We start from the raw sequence: 17,548 nt of genomic DNA on the forward strand, positions 1-17,548 counted from the left end.
CCCTGGTGTGAACAGACAAAAGGCATGAGCCAGCTCTGATGTCAGGCAGCGTGTGACACTGGCTCTCACCTACCAGATGGCTACGTTACTTGGTGGCCACAAGCATTTGCTGATGCTGAGCAATCTGGGGCAGGACAGGAGCTTGCATGCCTGAGAGGAGCAGCTGCCTGCTGGAGCCCAGGTTACGCAGCGCATGCCACTGCTGTGAGCCATGGCCCCATTTATTTGTTCCTCGATGTCTGAGAGTGCTATTTTAGCAGTAATTTAATTCCAGGCCTCCAGGGAGGCCACTTCTGTCCACCTCCCTCCTTCCCAAGTCCCCTCCGGGGATGCCTTTACTTCATCTCCTGCCCTGGAGACTGAGACCCTTTGCTGTGCCAGGCTCAGTCCCACTGAGAGCAAACACTGCTGCATAGGAAGTGATATTGGTGGGTTTTTTTTAAGTGGCACTGGTCTTTCTTCCTTTCCACTGGTATTGAACTGTAGTGGCAAAGAGCACTCTAACCGAAGACAATGTCTCGGGTGAGATGTCTAACTCAGGTCCCAACTGCTCAGCAGTCATTAAACATCTCAGGGAAGATGTTCCAGGAACGGGGATGTTAACCTTGTGGTCTTGGACCAATTCCAGCTCGTTTAATTACAGTCTTCATATCTGAAATTTGCTCTGCACTTTTGACCGGTTATGGGATTATTTTTTTCCCATCTCCTGTAAGCTGTTGAGCAGCCTTGCTAAGAGCTGTCACACTCCCCACGTGAGCCAAAGCAATAAGCAATTATGGCTGTTCCCTCTCTCAAGATTTTCAAATTTATTGTATTTTCTGGCTACTTAACAATTTGGGATTCTGCATAGTGTCACTGGCTTGCCTATGCAGAAAAGTTTTACCTTTTCAATCTGGATATCCTAACCAGTAGAGTATACATGATCCACAGATGTGGTGGTGTTGCAAAGAACATGACCTTTATTAAGTAGGTAATATAAATAACTTCAGGAAAAATAAAAAATAAAAAATAAAGGGTAATTTTAATTAGTACAGTAATGCAAGCTAAACAACCCCCATACACACACACTTCCTTACACTGGAGAACTGTGCGTGTATAAAGCCTACTTTTTAAACTCCCACCTTGGTGTAGCAGGGATGTTTTCCCCTTGGCAGACGGTTCAGGGGATTACGGTCATGTTGGAATTAAATCCCCGTGTAGTTGTATAATGGTTAGGGGTGATGCCAGGTGGTCTCACCAGGTGTAAGGCAGCCTGAAGCGTGGCAGCCCTGCTTCTCTGTGGGGCCCCAGGGCCACACCAGGTGGGGAAGGCCAGGGGGGACCTCTGTAGGAAGTGGGGGGCTACAAAATAAACTTGGGCAGCCCCTTGGGGTGCTGCTTCAACGTTTGGAGCCCACTGTTGTGGGCTTTTCCCTCTCATCCTCTCCAGGGGGAAGAAATAAGGGGACAAGAGGAGATAGGGGGCAACCTGAGGGGGGATCTGAGCCATGTGAAGGGGAGACTGAGCCCCCTTGGGGGGTATCTGAGCCACCTGAGGTGGGGTCTGAGCCCCTTTGGGGGTGTCTGGGCCATCTTGGAGGGGGACTGAGCCCCCTTGGGGGGTGTTTGAGCTACCTGAGGGGGTGTCTGGGCCACCTTGGAGGGGGACTGAGCTGCCTGACAGGGGATCTGAGCCCCCCTGTGGGGTGTGTGAGCCACTTGAGGGGGTGTCTGAGCCCCTTTGGGGGTGTCTGGGCCACCTTTGAGGGAGACTGAGCCCCCTTTGGGGGTGTCTGGGCCCTTTTGGGGGTGTCTGAACCACCTTGGAGAGGTACTGAACCGCCTGAAGAGGGATCTTAGCCCCCTTGTGGGGCGGCTGAGCCACCTTGGGGGTGCTCTGCGCCCTCGCACCCTCCACCCCCCAGCCCCTAAAAGCGGTCCGCAGGCCACCTGCCCCGACTAACGGCGCTTCGAGGCCCTCTCCCCGGAGCAGCAGCACCCGAGGCCGGGCAGCGATCGCTCCGCAGCCCTGCAGGCGGCGCTGCGAGCCCCCACCACCTCCGGACCTCCACTAAAACGCTGCCTGGGCCGGGCCCTGCCCGGCGGAGCTGGCGGGGAGGCGGCAGGCAGGGGAAGAAGAAGGCAGCGGGGCTCGGCTCCTGCTCCGCCCCGCTTCTCCTCCCCTCCCGACCGCCCCGCCGGCTCCGCCCCGGAGGCCGGCACGCTGGCTCGCTCGGTGCCTGGGAACATGGCCGAAGTCGGGGAGGACAGCAGCGGGGCGCGGGCTCTGCTGGCGCTGCGCTCGGCGCCCTGCAGCCCCGCCGCGGCGCCCCCTCCCGGGCCGCCGCCGCCCCCGGCCGGGCCGCCCGGTGCTGCTGCCTCCTCCGCTGCTACCGCTGCTGCTGCCTCCTCCTCCTCCTCTTCTTCTTCTTCCTCCACCACCACCACCACCACCTCTTCCACCGCCGCCTCCAACTCCGGGCCGGTGCTGGCTCGGCTGCAGGGCCGCGAGTTCGAGTTCCTCATGCGGCAGCCGGCCGTCACCATCGGGCGCAACTCGTCGCAAGGCTCGGTGGACGTCAACATGGGGCACTCCAGCTTCATCTCGCGGCGGCACCTGCAGCTCAGCTTCCAGGAGCCGCACTTCTACCTGCGCTGCCTCGGCAAGAACGGCGTCTTCGTGGACGGAGCCTTCCAGCGCCGAGGCGGCCCGGCCCTGCTGCTCCCGCCGCAGTGAGTGGGGCTGGGCCGGGGGCGGCGCCCCCCTGCGGGAAGCCCGAGGGGGAGAAGGGGGGAAGGGGTCGGGTTTTTGGAGGGTGAACCCCCCGCTGGAGGGTGCTGAGGGGGTCCCGCTGGGGGAAAGGAGGTCGGGGGGGTGGTGAAAAGGGTGGTCTGTGGTTGGGGTGGGGGTCTCGCTGCCCGCTGGGGGGCTGCTGTTGAAGGAGGTGGGGTTACAGAATCACAGAATTTCTAGGTTGGAAGAGACCTCAAGATCATCGAGTCCAACCTCTGACCTAACCCTAACAGTCCCCACTAAACCATATCCCTAAACGTCTTTTAAAGACTTCCAGGGATGGTGACTCCACCACTTCCCTGGGCAGCCTGTTCCAGTGTCTAACAACCCTTTCAGTAAAGAAGTTCTTCCTGAGATCCAACCTAAAACTCCCCTGAAAGGGTTGGAGGCCGGCCACAGGTTGTGAGGGGGTGGTGAGGGACCCCTGGTGTCAAAAAGGCCTCAATGTGTGAGGGGTGTGCTCAGGGAGGCTGTGCCCACCCCATGGGGGGCACAGGGTGGTGGTGGGGGATGTCCACCTGGTGAAGAGCCAGCTTGCAGGGCGTTAGTTCCTCCTCTGGCTCTGCAAGGGGTGTCCTCGCCTTGCTGGGCATCTGCAAGTGTAAAGGGGGACGTGCATCAGGCCTGGATCACTCAGAAGAACCACGTTTGGGGATGAAGCATGACCCCGTTGTTGTAGGATGCCTCTCCGCCAGCTGTCTCCATGGTGGTTCTGCCACCAGGCTCACGTTCAACCGGTGGCCCTTAGGGGTCTCCCAGAAGATAAACAAGAAAGGCTCTCACCATTGGGCCGAAACTTGCTACGCCCAGGGTTTGTCTTCCCTGGAAAAGTTCTAGTGGAAAAAGTTGGAAAACCACTTCGCCTGAGTGCTTATTTTAGGGTTGGCAAGTTGCGTGTTGTTCTCCGTGTCTCTACGGGGCAACAGAGAAACAGGGAGTGGTGTCCCGTCCCGCGGGGACGGTGGCCAAGGGTGGTGCTGCCCACCGGGACCCCCGCAGAGCAGCTACCTCGGGTACCTTCCTCTTACAGAGAAGGCTGCAGGAGTGGCTTTGGTGCTAGCAGCAGGGTGGTTGTTGTCTCTGTTATGTTTTAGATAAGCTTTCTTGTTTGGGGGAAGCGCAGAAAGAAGGATGAGGTGGACGCCGATCTATTTCTTCCTCCGAAAACGCTGTTTACGGTTGCTGAGCACTGTCCAACTACTGCAGCGCTTCGCCCCGGAGGTGGCAGCGTGGCGGCGGCGGGTGATGTAATTCCTGCGTGCATCTCTTCAGGTCCCGCTGGGCAGGCTGTGTCTGCTGTGATCCCCGAGAGAACCCCCCCTCAAAGGCGGGGAGCGATATTTCCCTGCCTCTCGGTGCTTGTGTAAAACATCTGTTTTCAGCTGGCAGCGTTTGGCTTTGGTACCGCTCACCTCCAGCGCAAGGGTCCCGGAGTTATCCCTCTCTCGCCAGCCTGTTGCTCAGGGGAGGGTTTTTTAATTACTCATTTCCTCTGCAGGCTGCTTCATTTTGTACTTAGTAATTTAGTTATAACTCCCTAGCTGCTCGCTCTCCGAGGCGTTTTGGTTTGTAACGTGTTTCATTTTCTAAAAGAGATGTCCTTTAGTGTCTGTTTAATTAATCTTGCTTTGTAAAACAAGACCACCCAAAGCCCAGGGCAGTTCTGGTGTTTTGCTCCCTCTGGTCCTGGGTTTGTTTGTGCAAGCTCTCTTCTCCCTGTCGCTCTGTTTCTTCGTTTGGTTAATCATAAGCATTGTGCTCGAAAACTCTCTCAGGCAGCAAATTGGTTGCTTATTCCCCCCACTTCCATTTGCTCACGACTTCTGGTGTGGGAATGGCAATTTTCCTTCTTCATCAGTTCAAAGGGAGGAGTTCAATGTGCAGTTAGGAACACTGTTCGGTAAGCCATCCTCTGTGCTTGGTCACTGTTTGAGCTACATAAATAAACTCCATGCTCCTCCCTTTCTGAGTTCTGGAGTAGGAAAATGTTTTGCATCAATCTAAAGGAATTTGCCCCCTTGCTTCTAGCAGGTAAACAACTCCTTTTCTTTTCCTGGCAGGGCAAGGGTTTTTGTAATCAAGACCAGGGGAAAAATAATCCTATCAAATCTTGTAATACACAGCTTCTATTGAGGTTTAAACCTATTCTCCTGTCCACTGCTATCCCGGACAACTCCCTCCCAGTCCCACCCTTGCTCCCCCCACAAACACACCCCCACCACATAAGCAAAACAAAGCGCTGGTCGCTGCCATTTCTTCTCTGCAGAGAAGTCTGTATGCCTGTTGCTAGCCAACTAATATTGTCAAAGACAGGAGGAATAAAAATAAAGATAGGTCTGAGTACACAGACTTTACAACTCAAACTACACTTTTTTCTGAGTATTGTTTTCTGGTAACATTACAGTCCTGTTTAGTACAGCCACATCATCTCCATCTGCCACTAAAATGTACAGTTTATATTAAATTTTAGGAATTAGTGGCTGCTCCACGCAGTGATTTAGATGGAAGCCCCTTGTGATATGGGGAATGCTTGCTGGTAAACTTTGAAGAACTGCTTGTGTGAATAGCTGTCCCCTTTCTTTTTTTCCCCCTTCTAGTAAAGGATAGCAAAAAATATACAAAGTCCAATTTCTTCTCTCTGAGTACAGTCATTGCTTTGATATTACAAGCAAAGGAGATGATTGTGGGTCATGAGATCATGAATGGAAGCAGAGAATTCCATGGAAAAAATGTCTTTCAGATGTAATTCATACTATAAAAAATAAATCCTGGGCTCGCACATTCTGTTTCTGAGGTTTCTTCCCATTTCACTCACTCTACATAAACATTTCTGTGTTGTCAGCCCCCTCCTGAGTCTAGAAGTAATTCCTAAAATTTACAGAAGCTTTTGCAGGGAGGAGTAGGGAGGGGAAGAAAGAGGAAGAGTTCAGAGATGTTTCTTTCTGAAGACTCTCAGCCCCTCCTAAAACAATAGACCCGTTCAAAATCGAGGGCCTTGGAAAAGTTTCGTATCACTTCCTCCATCCCCTCGGTGTGTACGTGTAATAATCCGCTGTGAGCAGGATTTCACTGCCGGGCAGGAGTGTCGTGTTGCACAGCTGTGTTGTTACGGACGATTATATTTCACAGATGTGATGACATAACTGTGAAGTGTAATTAAACAGTAACGACCAACAAGAAGGGCATTTCCTAGAGGTTAATGACAGATAGAAACAAAGTGGGTAGGAGAGCGGAGGGCCGGCAGTCCGGCCAAAGCCCCCTTAATCTGTTTAATTAACATGAGTGTCGCACTACAGCAGGCATTACAAATAAATCAAGATGAAATCATGGAAGTACTTACATTGAGCATAAGTGCTTTAAGGAAAATTAAGGATCGCTATAAACTCCTTTTAGCTATGCTAGTGGAGGCTGGAAATCCGTAGAGAAATGTTGCTGAGTTTTATATTAAAAAAAAAAAAAAAAAATCAAGGCTATTGGTTAGGGTAAGCACTGGATTTTTAAACTGTTGATACAAGCAAAAACTTGAGATACAGCTGGAATCACTGGCTGGAGTAATTTTTCCTGCTGAGGACGATAATATTGTCAAAAAATAGGAGGGGAAAAAATAAAGATAGGTCTTAGTTCACAGACTTTATGATTCAAACTATAATTTTTCTCTGAATATTATTTAATGGTAACACTACAGTCCTGTTTGGTACAGCTTCAAATTTACTGTGCAATCAGGTGTTTGCAGGATCAGGTCGACATTGGATTATCAAATTTTTCTTTGCAATCTTCAGAAATGACTCAATTTTTAAAAGAAGTGACAGTAACAAGTTAGAGACTTCCAATAACTAAAATAAGCCTTTTCCGCCCCTAGAAGCGAAGGAACTGAAACAGAAGTTGAAAGTTTAAGCTTGCTAACCTGAATTTTAAGCAGCTATGGGTCAGGTTTTCAAATGCTCCGAAGTACAAAAGTCCTATTGACTAAAAACTGCAAATGTTGATCGAGCGTAGCCCGATAATGGCACTTGAGCTTTCTGAACTGGGAGCTCAATAGATTGGAAAATGGTGCTTGTCTGCAAGCGTTTCATGGGATATTTGCTTATTGCTTTTGTGCCCGTTCTGTAGCTTTGCAGTAGAGCTGTTAATGGAGCTGAAAGTTGGTGTTTTTCAGTGTAAGCTGATATTTTCAGCGTGAGACTTACAAGCGTAAAAAAAGTTTTAAAACCTGAAGTTCTTACAGCATTTTGGAAGGGGTGAATGGAGTATTTTTTTTACTTTTTTTTTTTTAGTTGGAGAGTAAATATGTGGATGTGTAAAATTAAACCATGGAGTTAAAAATAAAATCTATTATGTGTATGAGCCCCATTATAAATTGAAAACTTGCTCTGCATGCGAAGAGCATGCTGCTTTATTTATAATGGCATTTTGCTAGGCACTTAATAAACTTGACAAAAATAAATAGCGCAATGCTCCGAGCAGCTATCGGGGTGCTGAGCCCATAAAATGCTGTGGGCAGCGGCGGTGTCGCTGCGATTGGGGTCTGGGAACCCAAAACTGAGAGCTGGATCCAGCAGTCTTCCCATTCCCCTCCCGAAGGGAGATGGGGCAGGCTGTTAGCCAGGAACCCGAGGCTCTGTTTCAAGTAAAAATTGACCCGCTCTTGAAAAATGGAGATGTGCACGGCGTGTCAGTGTTTTGATGACCTCACTAACCACTCGGCCTCCATTCTTGTGGTTAGGACGATGCCATCACGGTGGGTGCGAGTGTGGGTATCCCTACAGCTCGGAGGGAACTGCGAGCCCTGCGTACGCGTGCTAAGGAAGTGCTTTGACCACAGAACCACGACTGCAGAGCTGCTCGTTGCTGAAATGCTGCGCGGGTCTGTTGACTCTGTTAACTCCTCGTGCAGTTTTAGCCCTTAAAGATTGCGTAATCTGCATTTACAACAGTTTTTTTCCTTTGTTCGAAATGCATCGCTCGCTTTGCTATAGCTAGTGGATGGTGGTTTTGCTCTTGCTAGAAATTCTTTCAAGCTTTGCTGTCTTAGTTCTTTATCTGACGTTTCTCCTGCTCTGATTTCAAAGACCGAACAGGTTTTTTTTGTTGCGCAGCGAGGCTGTGATAAAGGGCTGCTTCATTTTAATTACGGAATTTATGTCGAGTAATAATTCCTAGCTACGCGCCTCAATTTGTCATGGGTTACATTAAATGTTTAAGGCAAGTTTCTCATTAAGTGAGACTGGTGCTCGATCTGTTGATTCAAAAATAGCCGTGCTGGAAGTCAGGCTGCGAATGTAAACTAATGCCATGCAAAACTCGGTGTCTGCTCTCTTAGGGATTCCTTTCAACCAAGCTGGGTTCAGTTTAGCTGATGTGTTGATGATGAAAAGATTAATGTAACCAGAACACGCCGCGCTTGTCCTGTGCATTCTTGTGCAGATCTCAGCTGTAAAGGCTGAGGCTGGAATGTGGGTTCAAGTTGTGCTGCTGTAACTTCTCTGTTCACAAACTCTCAACCCTGACATGAACGCTCAGCTGACTCGGGGATGCTTCCAGTTGCTGTCTGCGTACAGAAGTCTAGGGGATGAATGAGTGTGAGAGGTTTTGCTCTTACAAACACAGGAATAAAAATCATGAGATCTTCAGTAATTCGCATCTCGGTTATTTTGGTGCCAGTTGCGTGAGCATCCCCACTGCAGGGTTCCTGTTTTGACTTCAGGCAACAGATCAGAAGAACCTTTTTTTTTTTTTTTTTTTAAATTTCAGAGAATGGGACACAGCCTTCCACCGACGAACTGAAAGTATAGATGAGGACCAGCCTGAAGTGGCTGTTTTCTTTGTAAGCAAGCTCCTAGTAACTGCACTCCGATAGCCATTTGGCGTCCGAGCTGCTGTGTGCGATGCCAAATGCTCTTGCTCGGTGTTGCAGTTTCCTGGAGGAGTAGATGTGGCAACAGGATGTTGGTAAAGAACAGGAAACTACTTGAATTTACTACTCATGAGATACAAATAAACTCTTATTGCTGGCCCACGTGTAGTCCTTGGTGTCTGCCATCGACCCGAGGTTCTGCAGCCCCTGGAGGCTGGAGCTGGGCGAGCTGCAGTGTGCTTTGGGGGAGCAAAGACACAGGCTGCTTGGTGCCTGGTAAGGGATTTGGTGCCTGGTAAGGGATTTGGTGCCTGTCTGCAATCGGACAGTTACCTCCAGCTGCTTTTGCTCCAAGCATCAACCCCTGAAGGGTTTCCTAAGGCTGCAGAATTACAGCTGGGCCATCCTACTTCTGGATTCCTGCTTAAAGGGGGAACAGCACCAAACAAACAAGAAAGAAAGCTAAATATTCATTCCAGAGTTTATTAAGTGGTTAAGGTCTTTGTCATCTGACAATTTTATATGTCTGGGACAGGTGATAAATGCTCTAAGAGCTGGTTCAGTGCTTTCTGGCTGGTTAGCTTGGGTAACTTTTCAATATTGGTTTAAAACATTTGGAACAGAAGTGACTGGCAGGCCCCGATGTAGCAGACTGAAAAATACGGGGAGCTGGAGGTGTGGGGAGTTACGGGTTCGTTTTGTGGCCGGGATCCGAAGGAATCGGTAAGGTGACGAGGTTCAAGCAGTTCTTTTGTCTCCTGAATGCGTGGGCTATGACAGACACCTTAACGTACTTCCAGGTTATTTGGTTAATTGACTAATTGTGAGTACAAATGATTTTATGGTCTTGATGCATTTGTTCACCTCAGTGCCTAGTCCCGTATTAATCACTGAATAGCTTTTTTTCGAGTATTTTCAAGTTTCCCCACTCCAGCTGACTGCAGGCTGCCTGCAATTAGGCAGAGCACTGATCTCCCGCTTAGGTAAATGAGTGAAGATTTCTTTGCAGCAGTATGTTCTTTGTTTTCGTAATACAGATGCAGTTTTACTGTCTGTTCACTCTTGTCCATAAATGTTTTTTGCGAGTGATTTACGTCTTCGGTTCCTTCAGAACAGCTCAATAAAATGCATGCGTGCATTACTTTTGCATGGCACTTAATTTTTATGAAATACATATTTTATTGGACATTTAAGGGTCTTAATGGCCTAATTAATACTCTGTATCCACTTCTGGCTTGTGTGTTTTGCTCTTCATTAGGCTGCTGCGCCTTTTCTCTCATCCTGCTACATTTCTTATCATAAAAATTTCAAGCAGTCTTTGGAGAGCACTCTGTCAGAAGCCTGTTCTTTGAATATTCAGCAACTCTCGGGAAGATGTGATTGATAGTCCCTTCCCTCCCTTACCCACTCTATTTTTAGTGATTCGAAAAGGAGTTTAATTTCTCGGGCTGTCGTTTGCTGGGTGTGCATGCACGCTCCGATTTGTGTCGGTGTTTTTCTCCCGCCTTTCAGCGCAGCAGCTCGGCAATTTGCCTCTTGTTTGATGACACCTTGACAGTTACCCAGAAATAAGGCAGAAGTGAATTGGGAATTCCACCTTAGCCGAGGGAGCAAAGCCGAACGGTCTTCGGTTCTGTTAATAGACGCTGCGTGATTAGTAGAGGAGGGTAAGTGGAAGGAAACTTTGAGCACGTTTTTATCACTTAGCCTGCGTTCAGGGCTGTTGAGCAGAAGAGCCTGCGACTCTCCACGTGCACCTACAGCGCACTCCATCCTCTGGGGTGGATCAGGGAGACACAAAACCCGTGGCATAAGCAGAGTGGAAGAGGCATCCCTCCCCTTCCCTGAAACACGATGTTACAGCCATGCCCCTTTTTTTCTGCTTCGTGCCACTTTAAAGAGAGCCTTGGGAAGGCTTCCCACACAAACTGTTTTAATCTTCTGTCTCCCTTAAGGCCACGGACGGAAGCCACCAGCATTTTGGCTAAGCAAGACCGGACTCCCTGCAGAGCCAGTTTGTGCACTTGCTAAAGGATTTGTTCTTGAGCAACTGAAGGCCTTTCCTCTCTCCAGGGCACAAGAACTCTGGACTCTTGAAACACTCACAATCCTGATGCTGTGGGAGGAGAAAAGAACCGGACAGAGAAAGCAAATTTGGTTTCCACCTGATGGGTAGGCCAGAAGTGGTTTTGCATTTCGTACTCAGTTTGAGCGCAGTCCAAACCAGCGAGGGCAGGCTCTCGGTGTCGGAGATGTGCCAACTGCTGTTTACTTATTGATCTTTTTTTTTTCTTTTTTTTTTTAATTGTTTCACGACTTGCGTAAGGTGGCATATCTTGGCTTGGCTGCCAGCCCATCATGTGTAAAGGGGTGTTGACTGTCAACAAGCCTGGCAATTGGGTGGCTTTGCCTCCTTCTGTCTTGGCCGTTTGGCTGTACAATTATTATCTCTGTTCTTCTACCACGTCTCCCTTAGACACTGGCTAATGAGACAAGCCGTAATGAAACTGTTTTGTGCCCTGGTAAGACCTGCAAAGGAAGACAAAGGCTGACACGTGCTTTGGGGCTGATACCTTTATTTATGGAGTATTAAGGCGAGCGCTGATGTTTTCTTCAGGCACAGGAGGTCTTAGGAGAATATTCCTGATGTGCACTGGTTCAGTAAACGCGTTGCTAGCACGGTTATTTTTTTTGTGTGTGTGTATTTTGTGTAAACAAGGCATAAGCAAACTGGCTGCTAGAAATCAGTGCAGTCACGTAGTTCAGACTTACACGTGGTCTGTTTACAACCGAGTGGCCCAGATCAGTGCTCTGCTGCAAACTGAGCCTCAAATGAACTCGGGAGACAAATTTTTTTGATGAACGGCGATACTAAATCTGAGGTCTCTGGGTGACATGTGGGTGCATCCTCTTTTCCACGTGACTCGGTTTCTTCTCGCTTTCATCTTGCTTTGTGCTTCACCAGAAAGCATTACAAGTGTGAGAATTGACAAAATTATAGCAGAAAGGGGCTAGAGTCCTCTTCCTCAAAAAGCTGGTATTACAAACTGTGAAGTTTGTGTGAAGCTTCCAGGTAAGATACATGCACCAAAGTAAAATGTTTCCCTAGCTCTGTATACTGTAAGGAAGCAGGAGGGAGGGAGGGGTGTAGTAGAATATGCTGGTAATAGGACAAGTTAACTCTTTAAAATGTCCTGCTTTAAGGTAATGAAACCATTGTGGTGGCAGCATACAAGTGTCCTGTCTTTTTGCACAAGTCTGTCACTTTAGTAGATTAAATTCTTTTCAAGGAAGAAACTCCTGAGCACAGTTATACATGCTGTCAGGATTTAAGATACGTGAACAGTTTTGGGATTATTTTTTACTGTTTGCCATTTTAGCTGTGTCCTGCTACGTGGTCTTTCCCAAGCCAGTCTCCAGTATGCATTTGCCTTCAAACAAACCACAGTAGGATGAATTTCTTTTCTGCTTCTTTAGTAGAAAGGCTTTGTCTCACCAAGCTGTGCCTGGGATCCTCTTCTAACCTTCATTTCCAATGTCAGTATTTTGGAGGCTGCAGGTGGGTGTCACTTTGTAGACATATGTGTGAGGGATGCTCTCTGATGCCCCAAATGCTTATTTGGCTCCGAGTCCAAAAGATGCCAGCTTTTAAAACATCTAAATTACCCTCGGAGCAGCCTTTAACAGTAATCCTGGCTTCCTCTACTGGGCATTGAATGGGTTGTGAAATGTCTTCGGAGGGAGCGGAACGGACTTGAGTGAACATTTTGCAAAGTCTGAGTCCATATGGATCGTTTTTTATAATGTACATAAATAGTACATTAGCTCCTTCCAAATCACTTTCTAAATGAACTGAACCAGCCTCAAAGGAAAATACATCATAGTCATGCTCGGTGTGTTAGAGCCCTCTTCGAGAGTCTGACTGCATGCAAAGGTTAGCAACATCCCACACACAAGTTTTTTCTGGCATATGTATGTGGGAATTAAGATCTTTTCCTGAGCTTTACTGAGGTTACTTTGTTTTGCACAGCCTTCGCTAATGTGTTTATAGGTAGGTCTTAGCTTTGGAAATACGTCTCCTAGGTGGCTGCTGAGACCTTTCAAGGAGACCAGCTGGCTCCTTGAAAGCCAGCCCTAGGATGATGAATGGCCCATTAGAAGGAAGTTGATGGCATTGCAAATGAGATTTACATGAGAATCAAACTGCTCGAGTGCGGCCAGCAGAGATGCTGAAACAAGTGCCCCTCTCCGGGATGGTTATTGAGAGATTTTTATGAACTCATCTTTTCAAATGGGGAGTTTCTCCTCCTTCTCCGGGATATAAAAATACTCAGAAACCTGCAGTACTAAAGGAAGGGTCTTCCCAGGAAGCTGGAAAGGGGCATGAAAAGGGGGATAAGACACATGCTGAGTGCTGTGCACGGCCAGATTTCTGTGGTGGAAGGGGCAGGAGCTGTGGCAAGCTGGAAATTCCCCAGCAGTTGAGCAAAGCTTGAAAAATCTTGGTGTTGAGTTCGGTATGGAAATGAATAACCAGCACGGCTTGTCGAGGCCAGCGCTGGCACTGCCACTCGTTCCATGCTGTCACTACGTATTTAATTCTCGGTGCACTGCTTAATTTCTTATTGAAAACAGAACTCTTTGTAGGAGCTGTTACGGGGAAGTTCCCCAGAGCGTGGGTGCAGGTGGGGCTTTTTTTGGCACTGAGGTAGGTGTTAATTGTGGTTTATGATTGAGGGAGAAACGTACTTAGCCGAACGTTTCTGCCAAGATGAGCAAAGAGGGAAAATAGTTAATATTGACCTTTTTAATTTTAACCGAGGTCGGTGTGAGCGGCAGAGGCTTGGAAAGCTGCTCAGAACGGCTCTCAAGTTTCGCAGAAGCAGGGAAGAAATGAGAGGTGCTGGTCGTGGCCAGGCTGTGCTGAGTCACCCCTTGTGGTCTGCGCTGCGGTGCAATTGAAGCCAGGCTCCTGCTCTTATCTCAAGGGCTGTCTTGGAGGGGGAAAAAACTCAGCCCGTGATGAATGAATGGGGAATGGGCAGTCCTTTCTGTGCAGAAACTCCCTGCAGGCAGGCGTGTGTGTGTGTTAGAGAACTGGTGCTCGCCGTTGCTGCAACACCTCCGAAAAGAAACCAGGTGCTCGGTGCTGCCCCAATTTTGTGCTCGGGGATGCCAAAGCAGCTGGGTGCAATGTGTTGGTGCTCCTCAGCCTGGGAGCTGTGGTTTGCCCATAGGTCCCCAGGACTGGGGTGGTACCAGGACCTGCAAATTCCTGCAGGAATGGCTTTGAGACCTTGGTGAACGCTGAGCCAAGCTTGCTCACGATCCAAGGCTTGTTGTAGGGTCTGCCATTAAGTCTGAAGGCGCAGGGCTTGCCAGTGACTCGTGGAGGATGAGGGTGGTGGTAGCAGAACATGGACAGAGCCATTTGTGCACTCGAATTTACTTTGTAGAGCAGCAAGTTAGCATGGGGAAGGGTGGAATAACCTCATTTGCTGTCGTGGTGTGTATTGGTTTTTCTTTTTGTTGCATAAAGCCTTGGCTGCTCTCAGGCACACGGTTGAGAATATTTGTTTTCACAGTGTGGTGTTTTGTTTTTTGTTTTGTTGTTGTTTGTTTTTTTTGCTTCTGTTATGTTTTTCTGCCAATTTGACCTGTACTTTAATTTTATTTAGTGGTTATCTGATAGGGTCGGGATTTTATTTTTGATTTGGCTTTTTTTTCCCCCTTTGATAAATCACACCAGGCTCTAAAATGGATCAGCTTTAAAACTGAACACTAGGACAAGATATTTATTGCTGATGCCGTCAGAGCAAAACCCCTGTAAAGTGAATTTCTGTGTCCTGAGAACATGCCCCAAACTTCACTAAGTGCCGTGCCAATGAAAAGACCTCCGAGGCTTTGCAGAAATCCCGTCTCAAGGCAGATGTCTGCTCTTCAGAGTCAAAGCAGGAGTGACAAGCATGGTGTTGATTCTTCTGAGCTGGACCGTGGCTTAGCAGGACAGGAGCCACCGCTTCCACATGGCCAATATTGACTGGAAGGTATTCAGAAATATTTGAACTAGAGCTGTCAAAGTGGTGCAGTTAAAATCTCAGGAGAGGTTCTGCAAATCCCGAGCACTTCTTGTTCCCTAAAGCAAGGTGCAATTCCTGCCCCGTGCTGCTGTCGCCGGCGCTAGCACGTGCGGTGAGCAGGAGGAGAGGAGTTAATTTTAGCTTGATTGGCAACACAGAAGGGAACCGAGCTGACTGCGCTGGAGATGGCAGTGGGATGAGATCAACGAGGGGAGTTTATTTTCATGCATCTAAGTGGGTGTTCTAAGCAATTTCATTATTTTTCTTAAGGGAACCGAGGCCGTTAACGCATTTAATCCTTGAAATGCTCCTGTGGTAGCAGTCCTGCATGCCTAGCGTTGTTGCACAGGGCTGGCTGAGATAACACCAGGTGCGTGTCCCATTCCTCTGCAGGTCCCAGGCTCTGCGCCCTGCTGCCTGGCTCCTCCTCAGCGTCTCAGGACTGGGCTCCCCGCTTTGCTCCTACTCCCCTTTGTTTATGTTCTGGTGCCTGTTCCGAGCTGTTTATGATTAAACATTGCTCAAACAGCCAGGTTAAGATTTATTGACATAAAGGAGGCTGGGAGGAGGGAGCGGCTGGCTGGACATCTGCGTCTATTTCCAGCCGCGGGCGATGTTATTGGAATCGCACACGTGTCTGAGGCCGCGGCGTATCAGACAGGCTCCTGTTCAAAGGCACGGTGGCGAGGGACTGATCCCTGCCGGCACAGCACGGCATGCTGAGAGCTCAGCTAAGGCCGTGTGCTCCTTCCTCTTGAGCTCGGGGCGCGGAAATCACCCCGCTGCTCTCGAGAAGGGGGCCAGGAGCTTTCTCAAGGTGACAAGAGAGATCCGGCTTTAAAACATGCCAATGGGGTGAAGGCCAGGCTGGGCACGAACCCTTTAAGAGGCCGTGCTGGTGTACAGGTGGCAAGGAGGTTTAAAACGGAAAGCACTCTTTTTAGGAAAATAAATGAAAATAGAGAAACATAGAGCTAGAAAGGGGTAGGTTTGTAAGAAGCCATCCATCTTTTCTGAGCTAAAGCAGTGTTTCCTAGCCTCTTTGTTACGTGCAAACAGTGGGGTTAAATGGCTGTTTAGCTTTTGAGGAACGCTGTATGTAGCATGTTGGAGTTTTGTTTTTTTTAAAAAAAAAAAAATCACAGATATTTGTAACTTTCAGGCTTTCAAATTAAAAAAAAAAATGGTAATACAGTAAGAAATTTAATAGACTGCTCAGCCCAACGTGGAAAGGGACTTTTGCAGTTACAAGACTGGATGATGAAAGAGAGAGGTGCCCCTCCAATATTGCACATCATTTACATTTTCTCTGAAGATCAGATATTTAGTGTTTGGTAAAGAAATTGCTGAGATACAATCTAGACCTCTACAGGCTAAAATACCTGATTACGGCAGCAGTGGGCACACAGGGGCCCGTGCGTGTTGCACGGAGCTTCTTACCTATGGTTATTTTTATGTATACAACCACACACACAACAAAACAACATAATGGGTGTGCTGTGTGTTGCAGATCGTATCAGCCATCTGCAGTGCTGATAGCGAAACTTTCTGGGGCCGGCAGCCAGCCTTGTTTAAACAGAGGCATCGCCTGCACCTCGTGCCAGCCCACTTCTTCGGTGGCGAGCTTTCGCACCAGGTTCTGAGGTTTCATCAGGCTGCTCTTTCTGACACTTAAACCAGCTCCTTATTGCCAGCCTTCAAAATAAACAGCAGCTTTACGGTTAATTTTAGACCTGAAAGGCAGTCACCTAGATGCTGTCTGCAGGTAACTGTTTGCACACCAATGCAAAGGTTGTTTTCTCCCCTGCCTTTGTACCGAGAGGCCCGGTAAAGGAGAGAGGCTCGAATTGACACGCGGGGCGGTGGTGGGTTGAGCCGTGGCTTCCCATCTGACACACACAGGAAAAAAGTGCACTGTATCTTAGCAGTTTGCTCAGAAACACCGAGTTGTTTACAGTAAGGAGAACCGAGGGGAACAGAGCAGCCTCTGTAGCTGCTAGAAGCGGGGCCGGAGCTCACCTTCAGAGACCTTACAAATAATACAAATAAAACCCTCCAATCCCTGTGGCTGTTGATGCTGCAGATTAATTGAGATGGATGTAAAATCACAGCTGAGTTAGACCTTTAAATGCTGCAGGCTGGCCGTGCTCCGTGCCATCCTCCCCGTGCGGCACCGAGCTGCAGCTTGCTGGTATCTAAAGGAATGGGAGTGCTTGGGAGGGGAAGAGGAATTCGTCTTCTGATAGCGAGTCCTGTGCCCGGCGCTCCTCGTTTGGAGTGAATGGCATATTTTGAAGCTGACTCCAATGTTTTGAAATGCGAAACTGACTGAGGTACAATTATAGCATCACCTCTTTGTTTCTCCGTTCCTCGCGGACAGGCATCAAGTAACTTCCATCTTTTATTGACGTACCTATTTAACAAGTTTGGCTTGGTGGTGGGCTCTAACGGAGTCGCTGACCCAAGCACCAAAAATAATCTGCCTTAATGGTATTTGTTAAAAAAGCCTGCTAAGGATATTCTTTTGACTGTAGCTGGGCTTGATTTCTGACATCATCCTGCGTGTTTATAATCGGTCTGGAGATATTTGTCAGACCCAAGTTTGGATTAATTTTAACGTAAGTGTTCGTAGATTTTTTTAAATTATTTTTTTTATGTATAGATGAATTCAGATCCAGTCAGGTGTGGATTGACCCAGTCAGATGCTCCACTGAGTTCAGAAACAAGTGGTAATTATGTTTTTTCAAGGATATCTTTCAGCTTTTTTTTTTTGCAGGCATAAAGAAACACAACGAGCTGACTTAGAGTGGCTTCTGGAGAAGTTTCAGGAAGGTTATTTTT

At 48.3% G+C, this 17,548-nt stretch overlaps 1 protein-coding gene and 1 long non-coding RNA gene across 3 annotated transcripts in view; one reads left to right on the forward strand and one right to left on the reverse strand.

Moving 5' to 3' along the window:
• Positions 1 to 936: 936 nt before the first annotated feature.
• On the reverse strand, positions 937 to 2,013 carry LOC137865047 (uncharacterized). Its single transcript, XR_011101731.1, has 2 exons — positions 1,636 to 2,013; positions 937 to 1,572 (listed from the first exon to the last, which is right to left on the reverse strand). It is a non-coding gene; the product is annotated as an uncharacterized lncRNA (long non-coding RNA).
• Positions 2,008 to 17,548, forward strand: part of FOXK1 (forkhead box K1) — a 55,239-nt gene continuing 39,698 nt past the window's right edge. For both annotated transcript variants that reach the window (XM_068699750.1, XM_068699751.1), the window contains exon 1: positions 2,008 to 2,712. In XM_068699750.1, the coding sequence (XP_068555851.1) occupies positions 2,228 to 2,712 (485 nt within the window). In that variant the 5' untranslated portion in view covers positions 2,008 to 2,227. The remainder of the gene's footprint in view (positions 2,713 to 17,548) is intronic.

This window comes from Anas acuta, chromosome 15, assembly GCF_963932015.1.
Source record: "Anas acuta chromosome 15, bAnaAcu1.1, whole genome shotgun sequence".
Taxonomy (NCBI): Eukaryota; Metazoa; Chordata; class Aves; order Anseriformes; family Anatidae; genus Anas; species Anas acuta.